Here is a 17,344-nt window from a genome sequence, read left to right as displayed (position 1 = left end):
GGAAAGCGGCATCAGTGATAAAAGAATTAGCCAGCTTTAGAGCATGAATTCTATCCATGACCTCATCGTATGAAGTCTCCCTCTGAAGAGACTCCTCCAGGGCCTCAAACCAAAAAGCCGCTGCAGTAGTTACAGGAATTATGCAGGCAATTGGTTGAAGAAGAAAACCTTGCTGAACAAAAATTTTCTTCAGCAATCCTTCCAATTTTTTATCCATAGGATCTTTGAAAGCACAACTGTCCTCTATTGGTATAGTTGTACGCTTAGCAAGTGTTGAAACTGCCCCCTCCAACTTAGGGACCGTCTGCCACTCGTCCCGCCTGGGGTCATTTATGGGGAACATTTTCTTAAAGATAGGGGGGGGGGACAAAGGGTACACCTGGTCTCTCCCACTCCCTAGTCACAATATCCGCCACCCTCTTTGGGATCGGAAATGCCTCAGTGTATACGGGGACCTCTAAAAACCTGTCCATCTTACACAATTTTTCTGGGACCAACATGGGGTCACAATCATCCAGCGTAACTAAAACCTCCTTAAGCAGTACGCGGAGGTGTTCCAGCTTAAATTTAAACGCTAAGGAATCTGAATCTGCCCGCTGAGAAACTTTTCCTGTATCAGCAATTTCTCCCTCAGACAGACCTTCCCTCACCGCTACTTCTGAGTTTTGTGAGGGTACTACAGATAAATTATCCACAGCATCTGATTGCTCATCCTCTGTATTTAAAACGGAGCTATCGCGCTTTCTTGGAAAAACTGGCAGTTTGGATAAAAATGCTGCAAGGGAATTATCCATCACTGCTGCTAATTGTTGTAAAGTAATAGGGGCCAATGCGCTAGAGGTACTAGGCATCGCTTGCGCGGGCGTAACTGGTGTAGACACATGGGGAGAGGAAGAAGGACTATCCTCATTACCCTCTGTTAAAGAATCATCTTGGGCTACATTTTTAAGTGTCACTGGATGGTCTTTAAAATGCTTAGATGTTTTAGCACACTTTACACATAAATGCAATGGGGGTACCGCCATGGCTTTCAAACATAAAGAACAAGGTCTATCTGAAGTCTCAGACATGTTTGACATACTTATACAGCACTACAATACAGAAAAAATCACTTTTTGAAAAAACGTTACTGTGTCTTTAAATAATAAAAAGCACACACTTTTTTTTCCAAATCACCAAAAAACATCCGATCTTTATGAAAATTTCAACACATGATCCCAATGCTTTGAAATGATTGCACACAAATTTTTAAATCAATTAACCCCTTATTGACCAAACCGGAGCAAATTGCAGTAAACAACCGTTTTAACACACTACAGCACGGTGCCACAGTCTTTGCTGCAGCCCTACCTTCCCTTAGGGTTATTTGTAGCAGAAATATAAGCCTCCTTGATGTCCTCCTGCACTCTCAGGACTCTACACATGAAGCTGCATGAGTTATCTTGAAAATCAACTGCGCGAAAATGAGGCCCCCTCCCCCTTCAGTCCAGAGTTATGGGGCCTTCCTAAGTCAGACTAGGCGTCTGATAATATGCCAGGCGAAATAAAAACCCCAAAAAGTGTTTACAACGTTTCAAACACTTAAATAAATATAATATTCCATCAATAAAATAATCGATTTAGCCCATCACAGTGTCTACCAGTACTGTGTTTCAGAAAATGGCTTACCTTCCCTCATGGGGATCTCTGTCAGTCTTCTAGCATTACCAGGTCTTGTTAGAAATAAATGACTGAGCATACCTTAAGCAGTTAAGCCTGCAAACTGTTCCCCCCAACTGAAGTTCTCCGGTACTCAACAGTCCTGTGTGGGAACAGCAATGGATTTTAGTTACAACATGCTAAAATCTTTTTACTCTCAGCAGAAATCTTCATCACTTTCTGCCTCAGAGTAAATAGTACAAACCGGCACTATTTTAAAATAACAAACTCTTGATTGAAGAAATAAAAACTACAAATCTAACACCACATACTCTTTACCCTCCCGTGGAGATGCTACTTGTTAGAGCGGCAAAGAGAATGACTGGGGGGGGCGGAGCCTGAGGGGAGCTATATGGACAGCTTTGCTGTGTGCTCTCTTTGCCACTTCCTGTAGGGATTGAGAATATCCCACAAGTAAGGATGAATCCGTGGACTGAATACACCAAGTAAGAGAAACAAGGCTCTATTTCTGTTTTAATGGAGTGATAGCAAAAATGCTAAAAATGCTATGGTGTTTTGGGCAAGTTTTTGTCTGGAAGTCGTGGTAATGAAAGGGTTGAGGATAGGACCAAAGGATATTTTCAACCAAATTTAATATTGTTTTTCCTTTTTTTTACAGTTGTAGAGAATTAAAGGATTTTTATTTGCAGGTATCCAAAACAGTGTGCCTATGTGCTAAGAATATAAGAGATCATGTTTGATTTGGACCCAAAATTTTGTATAATAATTACAAATAAATAAAAAAATAATCAGTTATTACTTGTAGGCACATCAAAATAAAAATAAGCGCTATTATAACAACAAGTAAATATTGCCTAAATGACATAAGATATGGCTGTTTACACTTGGTCCCATCCCCTCTCCGAGCTGGATTTTGGAATATTTGCTTCCTTAAAATTGGACAAACTATTCTGAAATTCAAACTGCTTGGGGTTGGAAAAGGTTTGAATTTCAGTATAGTTTGTTAACTAAACTGACACATTCATATGTATCTTAAAGGGACATTGTACTGTACATTTTACTCCCCTTTAATGTGTTCCCAATGATCCATTTTACCTGCTGGAGTGTATTAAATAGCTTACAAACATATCCTTTACATTTATTTTATTATTTGAAACTGCCACCTAGACTGAAAATATGAACATGTCTGTATGCTCTGATGAAAAGTTATGTAAACAGGAGATAACAGCATAAATTGACATGCTAGTGTGGAGTGGTAAAAATAGCTTTTAGTATCTGTAACTAGTAGGCTCTGTGTAAAGAAAGCTATAGCATGAGCAGGTCTGCTCTTTCTGTAGGGTCAGTCCAATTAATTGGGCATATATTTCAGAATAATTTCCCAAACATTTAATACTGTGCAATAAATGTATCAAGTCATTTGGGAAACATTAAAAGGAAAAAAAAAAATAATATATTACTTTGTCATTTTAATCATTAATGCTTTTATTACCCAAATGAAAAACAAAGGAGATAAAGGGCATCCTCGACCTATACCATAAGTTATAGATATTCTGTAAGGTTCCATTAACTCTCAAATGTGCAGAAGGGGAAGCATACAAAGCATTTTATTCCTATAAACCTATTGTCCAAGTACAAATATAAAGGGACACTCAAGAAGTCAAAATAAACTTTTATGATTCCGATAGATCAGCAGTTTTAAGACACTTTCCAATTTACTTCTTTTATCAAATGTTGCAGTCTTTTTATATACACACTTTCTGGGGGGGAAAGGTCCTGCTGAGCATGCGCACAAGCTCACAGGGTTTAAGTATACTAGTCTGTGATTGGCTGATGTCTGTAACATGATACAGGGGCCAGAAAATTAGAGAAAATAAATTTGTCAGAAAAAAAAGGTCTACTGCTTATTTGAAATTAGTTTGCCTTATCTTTTCATTGTCCACTTGTTAATTATGCAATTTTCTACATCTGTGGGGATCATAACTAATAGAACCTCTCTCATCTTTTCTATTTTCACTTTCTTCAAAACAAAAGGCCTAAAGTCTGAATTATGTAGGTATTTAACTTACCTCCTTCCACCACCACAACGTTGACATCCTTGTGCAAAACTACCACTCCTGTAAGATACAGTTGGCCTGCATTGGCTTCAATCTTGAATTTTTTAGATGGGTTACTAAGATTTCTAATACTGAAACACAAAACATTTATATTAATAATATATTGTGGATAAACTGAAAAGGTCTCCTTACAAGAGCAGAACGTAAACATGTTGCACATTAAACAAACTACTACTGTAGTATTCATTACACACTACTAATGCTCTGATTTTCAGAGCATATCATACTCTACTAGAAATGTGCATTTGGCAGTTTGGTTCACTGCTGAATGCAGAAGAAGGTGGTCGCCTGTGGCATTTGGCTCTTTCTGGAGCCAGAAAGTGCAACACACTAAGATCTGGATTTGCACATGCACAAGTCTACACAAGTCCAATACAGCTGTGGAAGTTGTACCAAACAAAAACACATTGCTTCAAGTATAGGAACATGCATTACAAAAAAATAAATACAATTAAAACAAGATAGTTTAGTTGTTTAAAATCAAACTTAAGCTTCCTGAGCCATTACATACATTGAAATAATATGGCTGAAAAGGCTAAAAAATATATGTTTAAAAGCAAACTGTCTTTTTGTCAGACAGTGGTACATGGATCTATACTCTAAACACGAGTACTGTTATTTGGCCTAAGGAAAAACACTGCTCGCAAGAAGAGGATTCTGAAGGTATTGATGTGCAGGGGCCACACATCAGGTGCAATTAATCTAGCACTGTGCTAGTTGAGCAGATTTACTGACAAAGTACCATGTCAGGTATGAAGATTGTAACTTGCATTTTCATCTTTATTTTGCAATACATACACACATACTGTATATATACACACATACATATATACACACACACACATACTGTATATATACACATATATACATATACACACAAATGTTTAGGCACCCCTGACTATTTACATGATTTTCATTTATAAATAATTGGGTGTTTGGATCAGCAATTTCATTTTGAAATATCAAATAACTGAAGGACACAGTAATATTTCAGTAGTGAAATGAGGTTTCTTGGATTAACAGAAAATGTGCAATATGCATCAAAACAAAATTAGACAGGTGCATAAATTGGGCACCCTTGTCATTTTGTTCAATTGAATACCTGTAACTACCTAGCATTGATAAATTGGAACACACAATTGGTTTAGTGAGCCCATTAAGCCTTGAACTTCATAGACAGGTGCATCCAATCATGAGAAAAGGTATTTAAGGTGGCCAATTGCAAGTTGTCATTCTCTTTGACTCTCCTCTGAAGAGTGGCAACATGGGGGCCTCAAAACAACTCTCAAATGACCTGAAAACAAAGATTGTTCAACATTATGGTTTAGGGGAAGGCTACAAAAAGCTGTTGCAGAGATTTAAGCTGTCAGTGTCCACTGTGAGGAACATAATGAGGAAATGGATGACCACAGGCACAGTTCTTGTTATCTTGGGACCCCTGAGGAAGTGACACCTGCACAGTGTGAGGAATACCCTGCTGTTCCGGCAAGGACTGCTGATCCTGTGTATACGGGTCAGCGTCACAGAGAACGAGTAAGGACGAAAACGGTAGTCTCCTTCAAAGCACAGGGTGGAAGACAAGGGATGCGGAGTGCTTTCAATGTTATATGATACAGCTCTTGTTAAGGCCAGAAGTAAAATATTGGAGAGGCAAAGGATGGTGATAATGGTCAAAAACAGCCCACAGCCCACCTCCAAAGACCTACAACATCATCTTACTGCAGATGGTGTCACTGTGCATCGTTCAACGATTCAGCGTATGGGAGAGTGATGCGGAAGAAGCCTTTTCTGCACACACGCTACAAACAGAGTCGCTTGAGGTATGCAAACGCACATATGGACAAGCCAGCTTCATTTTGAAAGAAGGTGCTGTTATTGAGTTATTTGGTCATAACAAGGGGCGTTATGCATGGCGGCAAAAGAACACAGCGTTCCAAGACAAACACTTGCTAGCCACAGTAAAATTTGGTGGATGTTTCATCATGCTGTGGGGCTGTGTGGCCAGTGCCAGTACTGGGAATCTTGTTAAAGTTGAGGGTCGCATGGATTCCACTCAATATCAGCAGATACTTGAGAATAATGTTGAGGAAACAGTCACAAAGTTGAGGTTACGCCGGAGCTGGATATTTCAACAAGACAACGACCCAAAACACTGCTCAGAATCTACTCTGGCATTTATGCAGAGGAACAAGTACAATGTTCTGGAATGGCCATCCCAGTCCCCAGACCTGAATATCATTGAAAATCTGTGGGGTGATTTGAAGCAGGCTGTCCATGCTCGGCAACCATAAAACCTAACTTAAAGGGACAGTAAACCTTAAAAATAATGTTATATAATTCTGCACATAGTGCAGAATTATATAACATTATATTAGCCAAACATTTATAAAACATAATTTCCCCTATAATTTTTTTTTTTTAAAAACGCTGTTTCACAGACCCGCTCTATGCTGAGCGGGTCGGTTATATTTACTCAGCGCATCGGGCCAGCTGTATAGTCACAGCCCGGCCCGACCGCGCCATAAGACTAAGTGCAGCTTGCTCCTGTCACAGGAGCGAGCTGCACTTAGTCTTATGGCGCGGTCGGGCCATGCTGTGACTATACAGCTGGCCCGATGCGCTGAGTAAATATAACAGACCCGCTCAGCAGGGAGCGGGTCTGTGAAACAGCGTTTTTTTTTTTAATTAATAGGGGAAATTATGTTTTATAAATGTTTGGCTAATATAATGTTATATAATTCTGCACTATGTGCAGAATTATATAACATTATTTTTAAAGTTTACGGACACTTTAACTGGAGATGTTTTGCAAGGAGGAATGATCCAGAATCCAGACACTCATTACAGGCTATAGGAAGCATCTAGAGGCTGTTATTTCTATTAAAGGAGGCTCTACTAAACATTGATGCAATATTTCTGTTGGGGTGCCCAAATTTATGTACCTGTCTAATGTTGTTTTGATGCATATTGCACATTTTCAGTTAATCCAATAAACCTAATTTCACTACTAAAAAAATATTACTGTGTCCTTTAGTTATGTGATAGATCAAAAATTAAATTGCTGTTCCAAACACCCAATTATTTATAAATGAAAATGATGGAAATTATCAGGGGTGCCTAAACTTTCGCATACAACTGTATATCTCAATTACAATTAGATATATGAGAATATAGAAAAGAAAGGAAATAAAAGGATGCCCTAGCCAGCACTCTCCATTCTACTAGTAATACTATAAGAGTAAATATGGGATGATAGGTCTGAGTCGGCACAGGTCAAGTCACACAGATGGAATATTAAAAAAATAAAAAAACATAATTTATGTTAGAACTTACCTGATAAATTAATTTCTTTCATATTGGCAAGAGTCCATGAGCTAGTGACGTATGAGATATACAATCCTACCAGGAAGGGCAAAGTTTCCCAAACCTCAAAATGCCTATAAATAAACCCCTCACCACACCCACAATTCAGTTTAACGAATAGCCAAGAAGTGGGGTGATAAAGAAAGGAGTAAAAAGCATCAACAAAGGAATCTGGAAATAATTGTGCTTTATACAAAAAAATCATAACCACCATAAAAAAAGGGGGTGGGCCTCATGGACTCTTGCCAATATAGAATAAAATAATTTATCAGGTAAGTTCTTACAGAAGTTATGTTTTCTTTCATATAATTGGCAAGAGTCCATGAGCTAGTGACGTATGGGATAGCAATACCCAAGATGTGGAACTCCACGCAAGAGTCACTAGAGAGGGAGGGATAAAAAAAAAAACAGCCATTTTCCGCTGAAAAAATAATCCACAACCCAAAATATAAGTTAATTCTCATAAATGTGAGGAAAAAACTTAAATCAAAATCAGAAAAATCAAACTGAAACAGCTGCCTGAAGAACTTTTCTACCAAAAACTGCCTCAGAAGAAGCAAATACATCAAAATGGTAGAATTTAGTAAATGTATGCAAAGAAGACCAAGTAGCAGCTTTGCAAATCTGATCAACTGAAGCTTCATTCTTAAAAGCCTAGGAAGTGGAAACTGATCTAGTAGAATGAGCTGTAATTCTCTGAGGCGGGGCTTGACCCGACTCCAAATAGGCTTGATGAATCAAAAGTTTTAACCACAAGGCCAAGGAAACGGCAGAAGCCTTCTGACCTTTCCTGGAACCAGAAAAGATAAATTGTCTAGAAGTCTTCCTGAAATCTTTAGTAGTTTTAACATAATATTTCAAAGCTCTCACCATATCCAAAGAATGTAAAGATCTCTCCAAAGAATTCTTGGGATTAGGACACAAGGAAGGAACAACAATTTCTCTATTAATTAACAACCGTAGGTAAGAATTTAAATGAAGTCCGCAAAACTGCCTTATCCTGATGAAAAATCAGAAAAGGAGATTCACAAGAGCGCAGATAATTCAGAAACTCTTCAAGCAGAAGAGATGGCCAAAAGAAACAACACTTTCCAAGAAAGTAGTTTAATGTCCAAATAATGCATAGGCTCAAACGAAGGAGCCTGTAAAGCCTTCAAAACCAAATTAAGACTCCAAGGAGGAGATATTGATTTAATAACAGGCTTGATACGAACCAAAGCCTGCACAAAACAATTTATATCTGGAAGTTTAGCAATCTTTTTGTGAAATAAAACAGAAAGAGCAGAGATTTGTCCTTTGAAGGAACTTGCAGACAAACCTTTATCCAAACCATCCTGAAGAAACTGTAAAATTCTAGGAATTCTAAAAGAATGCCAAGAGAATTTATGAGAAGAACACCATGAAATGTAAGTCTTCCAAACTCGATAATAAATCTTTCTAGAAACAGATTTACAAGCCTGCAACATAGTATTAGTCAGAGAAACCTCTATGACTAAGCACTAATAGTTCAATTTCCATACCTTCAAATTTAATGATTTGAGATCCTGATGGAAAAACGGACCTTGAGATAGGTCTGGCCTTAATGGAAGTGGCCAAGTTTGGCAACTGGACAACCGAACAAGATCCGCATACCAAAACCTGTGAGGCCATGCTGGAGCCACCAGCAGCACAAACTATTGCTCCATGATGATTTTGGAGATCACTCTTGGAAGAAGAACTAGAGGCGGGAAAATATAAGCAGGTTGATAACACCAAGGAAGTGTCAATGCATCCACTGCTTCCGCCTGAGGATCCCTGGACCTGGACAAGTACCTGGGAAGTTTTTTGTTTAGATGAGATGCCATCATATCTATTTCTGGAACACTCCACATCTGAACAACTTGAGAAAACACATATGGGTTCCCAATTGTCTATACCTGGGATATGAACCGCAGAAATTAGACAGGAGCTGGATTCCGTCCAAACAAGTATCCGAGCTACTTCTTTCATAGCTTGAGGACTGTGAGTCCCACCCTGATGATTGACATATGCCACAGTTATATGTTGATATTGTCTGTCTGAAAACAAATGAACGGTTCTCTCTTCAACAGAGGCCAAAACTGAAGAGCCCTGAGAATCGCACGGAGTTCCAAAATATTGATTGGTAATCTCGCCTCTTGAGATTTCCAAACCCCTTGTGCTGTCAGAGATCCCCAAACAGCTCCCCAACCTGAAAGACTCGCATCTGTTGTGATCACAGTCCAGGTTGGATGAACAAAAGAGGCCCCTAGAATTATACAATGGTGATCTAACCACCAAGTCAGAGAAAGTTGAACATTGGGATTTAAGGAAATTAATTGTGATATCCTTGTATAATCCCTGCACCATTGGTTCAGCATACAAAGCTGGAGAGGTCTCATATGAAAACAAGCAAAGGGGATCGCGTCCGATGCTGCAGTCATGAGACCTAAAACTTCCATGCACATAGCTACTGAAGTGAATGACGGAGACTAAAGTTTCCGACAGGCTGCAACCAATTTCAAACGTCTCTTGTCTGTTAGAGACAAAGTCATGGACACTGAATCTAGAAACCTAAAAAGGTTACCTTCGTCTGAGGAATCAAAGAACTTTTTGGTAAATTGATCCTCCAACCATGTTTTCGAAGAAACAACACTAGTTGATTCGTGTGAGATTCTGCAGAATGTAAAGACTGAGCGAGTACCAAGATAATGTCCAAATAAGGAAACGCTGCAATACCCCGCTCTCTGATTACAGAGAGTAGGGCACCTAGAACCTTTGAAAAGATTCTTGGAGCTGTCGCTAGGCCAAAAGGAAGAGCAACAAATTGGTAATGTTTGCCTAGAAAAGAGAATCTCTGGAACTGATAGTGATCTGGATGAATTGGAATATGAAGATATGCATCCTGTAAGTCTATTGTGGACATATAATGCCCTTGCTGAACAAAAGGCAGAATAGTCCTTATAGTCACCATATTGAAAGTTGGTACTCTTACATATCGATTCAAAATCTTTAGATCCAAAACTGGTCTGAATGAATTTTCTTTCTTTGGGACAATGAATAGATTTAAATAAAACCCCAGACCCTGTTCCTGAAAAGGAACTGGAATGATTACCCCTGATAACTCCAGGTCTGAAACACACTTCAGGAAAGCCTGAGCCTTTACTAGGTTTGATGGAATGCGTGAGAGTAAAAATCTTCTCACAGGCGGTCTTACTCTGAATCCTATTCTGTACCCGAGAGACAATACTCTGAATCCAATGATTTTGGACCGAATTAATCCAAACATCTTTGAAAAATTTTAATCTGCCCCCTACCAGCTGAGCTGGAATGAGGGCCGGACCTTCATGCAGACTTGGGGGCTGGCTTTGATCTCTTAAATGGCTTGGATTTATTCCAATTTGAAGAAGGTTTCCAATTGGAAACAGTCAAAAGGAACGAAAACAGTTAGAAGCTTTAGATTTACCCTTAGGTCTTTTATCCTGAGGCAAAAAAACTCCCTATCCCCCCAGTGACAGTTGAAATTATTGAATCCAACTGAGAACCAAATAATTTATTTCCTTGGAAAGAAAGATAGCAATCTGGACTTAGAAGTCATATCAGCATTCCAAGATTTGAGCCACAAAGCTCTTCTAGCTAAAGACATAGATTTAACATCATTTTTGATAATATCAAAAATGGCATCACAAATGAAATTATTAGCATGTTGAATCAACTTAACAATGCTAGACAAATCATGATCCGATACTTGTTGCGCTAAAGTTTCCAACCAAAAAGTTGAAGCAGCTGCAACATCAGCCAAAGAAATTGCAGGCCTAAGATGATGACCTGAATATAAATAAGCTTCCTTAGATAAGATTCAAGTTTCCTATCTAAAGGATCTTTAAAAGAAGTACTATCTTCCGTAGAAATAGTATTTGGTTTGGAATTAGTAGAGAGAGCCCCATCAACTTTGGGGATCTTTTCCCAAAACTCCAATCTAACTGCTGGCAAAGGATACAATTTTTTAAACCTTGAAGAAGGAATAAAAGTACCACCAGGCCTATTCCATTCGTTAGAAATCATATCAGAAATAGCATCAGGAACTGGAAAAATCTATGGAATAACCACAGGAGGTTTATAAACAGAATTTAAACGTTTGCTAGTTTTAATATCAAGAGGACTAGTTTCCTCCATTTCTAATGTAATCAACACTTCTTTTAACAAAGAATGAATATACTCCATTTTAAATAAATAAGAGGATTTGTCAGTGTCAAAATCTGAGGCAGGATCTTCTGAATCAGATAGATCCTCATCAGAGAAGGATAATTCAGTATGTTGCTGGTCATTTGAAATTTCATCAACCTTATGAGAAGTTTTAAAAGACCTTTTACGTTTATTAGAAGGCGGAATGGCAGACAAAGCCTTCTTAATAGAATCAGCAATAAATTCTTTTAAATTTACAGGTATATCTTGTGCATTAGAAGTTGAGGGAACAGCAACAGGTAATGAACTACTACTGATGGATACATTCTCTGCATGTAAAAGTTTATCATGACAACTATTACAAACCACAGCTGGAGGTATAACCGCCACAAGTTTACAACAAATGCACTTAGCTTTGGTAAAACTGTTATCAGGCCGCAGGGTTCCAACAGTGATTTCTGAGACTGAATCAGATTGAGACATCTTGCAAATTTAAGAGAAAAAACAACATATAAAGCAAAATGATCAATTCCCTTATATGGCAGTTTCAGAAATGGGAAAAAATGCAAAGAGCATAGCCCTCTGACATAGAAAAAAGGCAAGAGGCAAATAGGAATGGGGTCTTAAATAATGAAAATATTTGGCGCCAAGAATGACGCACAACAAACAGAAAAATATTTTTTGGCGCCAAAAACGCCCGGAAACGACACACTCGAGTCATAGATGACGCAACCTTGTGAAAGACTTGGGGTCAACTAAGACACCGGAAATGACGAATTTGCGTCAACAACGTAACTTCACGCCAAAAACAAATCTCGCGCCAAGAATGACTCAATCTTTGGCATTTTGCACCCTCGCGAACCTAATTCTGCCCGCGAATTTAAAAGACAGTCAATTGAAAAAGACTATACCCCAGGTAAGAAATACATTTTTCATAAAAAATATTTCCCAGATATGAAACTGATAGTCTGCAAAAGGAAATATACTGAAAACCTGAATCATGGCAAATATAAGTACAATACATATATTTAGAACTTTATATAAATACATAAAGTGCCAAACAATAGCTGAGAGTGTCTTAAGTAATGAAAATATACTTACCAAAAGACACCCATCCACATATAGCAGATAGCCAAACCAGTACTAAAACATTTATCAGTAGAGGTAATGGAATATGAGAGTATATCGTCGATCTGAAAAGGGAGGTAGGAGATGAATCTCTACGACTGATAACAGAGAACCTATGAAATAGTTCCCCAGTGAGGAAAACCATTGCATTCAATAGGTGATACTGCCTTCACATCCCTCTGACATTCACTGTACTCAGAGGAAACAGGCTTCAAAATGCTGAGAAGTGCATATCAACGTAGAAATCTTAGCACAAACTTAATTCACCACCTCCATAGGAGGCACAGTTTGTAAAACTGAATTGTGGGTGAGGTGAGGGCTGTACTTACAGGCATTTTGAGGTTTGGGAAACTTTGCCCCTCCTGGAAGGATTGTATATCCCATACGTCACTAGCTCATGGACTCTTGCCAATTACATGAAAGAAATTATGCTTAACTGATAAATTTATTTCCAGACATGGAAAGTCCACAATGTCATTCCAATTACTAGTGGGATATTCGACTCCTGGCCAGCAGGAGGAAGCAAAGAGCACCCCAGCAAAGCTGTTAAGTGTCACTTCCATTGCCCATAATCCCAGTCATTCAGCCAAAGGAAAATGGAAAAAGAAGAAACACAAGGGTGAAAAACATAATTTATGTAAGAACTTACCTGATAAATTCATTTCTTTCATATTAGCAAGAGTCCATGAGCTAGTGACGTATGGGATATACATTCCTACCAGGAGGGGCAAAGTTTCCCAAACCTCAAAATGCCTATAAATACACCCCTCACCACACCCACAATTCAGTTTAACGAATAGCCAAGAAGTGGGGTGATAAAAAAAGTGCGAAAGCATATAAAATAAGGAATTGGAATAATTGTGCTTTATATAAAAAAATCATAACCACCACAAAAAAGGGGTGGGCCTCATGGACTCTTGCTAATATGAAAGAAATGAATTTATCAGGTAAGTTCTTACATAAATTATGTTTTCTTTCATGTAATTAGCAAGAGTCCATGAGCTAGTGACGTATGGGATAATGACTACCCAAGATGTGGATCTTTCCACACAAGAGTCACTAGAGAGGGAGGGATAAAAACAGAATTTATGTTTACCTGATAAATTACTTTCTCCAACGGTGTGTCCGGTCCACGGCGTCATCCTTACTTGTGGGATATTCTCTTCCCCAACAGGAAATGGCAAAGAGCCCAGCAAAGCTGGTCACATGATCCCTCCTAGGCTCCGCCTACCCCAGTCATTCGACCGACGTTAAGGAGGAATATTTGCATAGGAGAAACCATATGGTACCGTGGTGACTGTAGTTAAAGAAAATAAATTATCAGACCTGATTAAAAAACCAGGGCGGGCCGTGGACCGGACACACCGTTGGAGAAAGTAATTTATCAGGTAAACATAAATTCTGTTTTCTCCAACATAGGTGTGTCCGGTCCACGGCGTCATCCTTACTTGTGGGAACCAATACCAAAGCTTTAGGACACGGATGAAGGGAGGGAGCAAATCAGGTCACCTAAATGGAAGGCACCACGGCTTGCAAAACCTTTCTCCCAAAAATAGCCTCAGAAGAAGCAAAAGTATCAAACTTGTAAAATTTGGTAAAAGTGTGCAGTGAAGACCAAGTCGCTGCCCTACATATCTGATCAACAGAAGCCTCGTTCTTGAAGGCCCATGTGGAAGCCACAGCCCTAGTGGAATGAGCTGTGATTCTTTCGGGAGGCTGCCGTCCGGCAGTCTCGTAAGCCAATCTGATGATGCTTTTAATCCAAAAAGAGAGAGAGGTAGAAGTTGCTTTTTGACCTCTCCTTTTACCGGAATAAACAACAAACAAGGAAGATGTTTGTCTAAAATCCTTTGTAGCATCTAAATAGAATTTTAGAGCGCGAACAACATCCAAATTGTGCAACAAACGTTCCTTCTTTGAAACTGGTTTCGGACACAGAGAAGGTACGATAATCTCCTGGTTAATGTTTTTGTTAGAAACAACTTTTGGAAGAAAACCAGGTTTAGTACGTAAAACCACCTTATCTGCATGGAACACCAGATAAGGAGGAGAACACTGCAGAGCAGATAATTCTGAAACTCTTCTAGCAGAAGAAATTGCAACTAAAAACAAAACTTTCCAAGATAATAACTTAATATCAACGGAATGTAAGGGTTCAAACGGAACCCCCTGAAGAACTGAAAGAACTAAATTGAGACTCCAAGGAGGAGTCAAAGGTTTGTAAACAGGCTTGATTCTAACCAGAGCCTGAACAAAGGCTTGAACATCTGGCACAGCTGCCAGCTTTTTGTGAAGTAACACCGACAAGGCAGAAATCTGTCCCTTCAGGGAACTTGCAGATAACCCTTTTTCCAATCCTTCTTGAAGGAAGGATAGAATCCTAGGAATCTTAACCTTGTCCCAAGGGAATCCTTTAGATTCACACCAACAGATATATTTTTTCCAAATTTTGTGGTAAATCTTTCTCGTTACAGGCTTTCTGGCCTGAACAAGAGTATCGATAACCGAATCTGAGAATCCTCGCTTCGATAAAATCAAGCGTTCAATCTCCAAGCAGTCAGCTGGAGTGAAACCAGATTCGGATGTTCGAACGGACCCTGAACAAGAAGGTCTCGTCTCAAAGGTAGCTTCCAAGGTGGAGCCGATGACATATTCACCAGATCTGCATACCAAGTCCTGCGTGGCCACGCAGGAGCTATCAAGATCACCGACGCCCTCTCCTGATTGATCCTGGCTACCAGCCTGGGGATGAGAGGAAACGGCGGGAACACATAAGCTAGTTTGAAGGTCCAAGGTGCTACTAGTGCATCCACTAGAGCCGCCTTGGGATCCCTGGATCTGGACCCGTAGCAAGGAACCTTGAAGTTCTGACGAGAGGCCATCAGATCCATGTCTGGAATGCCCCACAGTTGAGTGACTTGGGCAAAGATTTCCGGATGGAGTTCCCACTCCCCCGGATGCAATGTCTGACGACTCAGAAAATCCGCTTCCCAATTTTCCACTCCTGGGATGTGGATAGCAGACAGGTGACAGGAGTGAGACTCCGCCCATAGAATGATTTTGGTCACTTCTTCCATCGCTAGGGAACTCCTTGTTCCCCCCTGATGGTTGATGTACGCAACAGTTGTCATGTTGTCTGATTGAAACCGTATGAACTTGGTCCTCGCTAGCTGAGGCCAAGCCTTGAGAGCATTGAATATCGCTCTCAGTTCCAGAATATTTATCGGTAGAAGAGATTCTTCCCGAGACCAAAGACCCTGAGCTTTCAGGGATCCCCAGACCGCGCCCCAGCCCATCAGACTGGCGTCGGTCGTGACAATGACCCACTCTGGTCTGCGGAATGTCATCCCTTGTGACAGGTTGTCCAGGGACAGCCACCAACGGAGTGAGTCTCTGGTCCTCTGATTTACTTGTATCTTCGGAGACAAGTCTGTATAGTCCCCATTCCACTGACTGAGCATGCACAGTTGTAATGGTCTTAGATGAATGCGCGCAAAAGGAACTATGTCCATTGCCGCTACCATCAACCCGATCACTTCCATGCACTGAGCTATGGAAGGAAGAGGAACGGAATGAAGTATCCGACAAGAGTCTAGAAGTTTCGTTTTTCTGGCCTCTGTTAGAAAAATCCTCATTTCTAAGGAGTCTATAATTGTTCCCAAGAAGGGAACCCTTGTTGACGGGGATAGAGAACTCTTTTCCACGTTCACTTTCCATCCGTGAGATCTGAGAAAGGCCAGGACGATGTCCGTGTGAGCCTTTGCTTGAGGAAGGGACGACGCTTGAATCAGAATGTCGTCCAAGTAAGGTACTACCGCAACGCCCCTTGGTCTTAGCACAGCTAGAAGGGACCCTAGTACCTTTGTGAAAATCCTTGGAGCAGTGGCTAATCCGAAAGGAAGCGCCACGAACTGGTAATGTTTGTCCAGGAATGCGAACCTTAGGAACCGATGATGTTCCTTGTGGATAGGAATATGTAGATACGCATCCTTTAAATCCACCGTGGTCATGAATTGACCTTCCTGGATGGAAGGAAGAATAGTTCGAATGGTTTCCATCTTGAACGATGGGACCTTGAGAAACTTGTTTAAGATCTTGAGATCTAAGATTGGTCTGAACGTTCCCTCTTTTTTGGGAACTATGAACAGATTGGAGTAGAACCCCATCCCTTGTTCTCTTAATGGAACAGGATGAATCACTCCCATTTTTAACAGGTCTTCTACACAATGTAAGAACGCCTGTCTTTTTATGTGGTCTGAAGACAACTGAGACCTGTGGAACCTCCCCCTTGGGGGAAGTCCCTTGAATTCCAGAAGATAACCTTGGGAGACTATTTCTAGCGCCCAAGGATCCAGAACATCTCTTGCCCAAGCCTGGGCGAAGAGAGATAGTCTGCCCCCCACCAGATCCGGTCCCGGATCGGGGGCCAACATTTCATGCTGTCTTGGTAGCAGTGGCAGGTTTCTTGGCCTGCTTTCCCTTGTTCCAGCCTTGCATTGGTCTCCAAGCTGGCTTGGCTTGAGAAGTATTACCCTCTTGCTTAGAGGACGTAGCACTTTGGGCTGGTCCGTTTTTGCGAAAGGGACGAAAATTAGGTCTATTTTTTGCCTTGAAAGGCCGATCCTGAGGAAGGGCGTGGCCCTTACCCCCAGTGATATCAGAGATAATCTCTTTCAAGTCAGGGCCAAACAGCGTTTTCCCCTTGAAAGGAATGTTTAGTAGCTTGTTCTTGGAAGACGCATCAGCCGACCAAGATTTCAACCAAAGCGCTCTGCGCGCCACAATAGCAAACCCAGAATTCTTAGCCGCTAACCTAGCCAATTGCAAAGTGGCGTCTAGGGTGAAAGAATTAGCCAATTTGAGAGCATTGATTCTGTCCATAATCTCCTCATAAGGAG

At 40.3% G+C, this 17,344-nt stretch overlaps 1 protein-coding gene across 1 annotated transcript in view; it reads right to left on the bottom strand.

Moving 5' to 3' along the window:
• The window catches only part of PRPF3 (pre-mRNA processing factor 3), a 241,213-nt gene that overhangs the window by 63,287 nt on the left and 160,582 nt on the right, over positions 1–17,344 (bottom strand). Inside the window, exon 13 of the mRNA XM_053705438.1 lies at positions 3,726–3,844. Coding sequence (XP_053561413.1) covers positions 3,726–3,844 — 119 coding nt within the window. The remainder of the gene's footprint in view (positions 1–3,725; positions 3,845–17,344) is intronic.

This window comes from Bombina bombina, chromosome 1, assembly GCF_027579735.1.
Source record: "Bombina bombina isolate aBomBom1 chromosome 1, aBomBom1.pri, whole genome shotgun sequence".
In the NCBI taxonomy this organism is placed as follows: Eukaryota; Metazoa; Chordata; class Amphibia; order Anura; family Bombinatoridae; genus Bombina; species Bombina bombina.
This window is presented reverse-complemented; position numbering and strand designations above follow the sequence as displayed.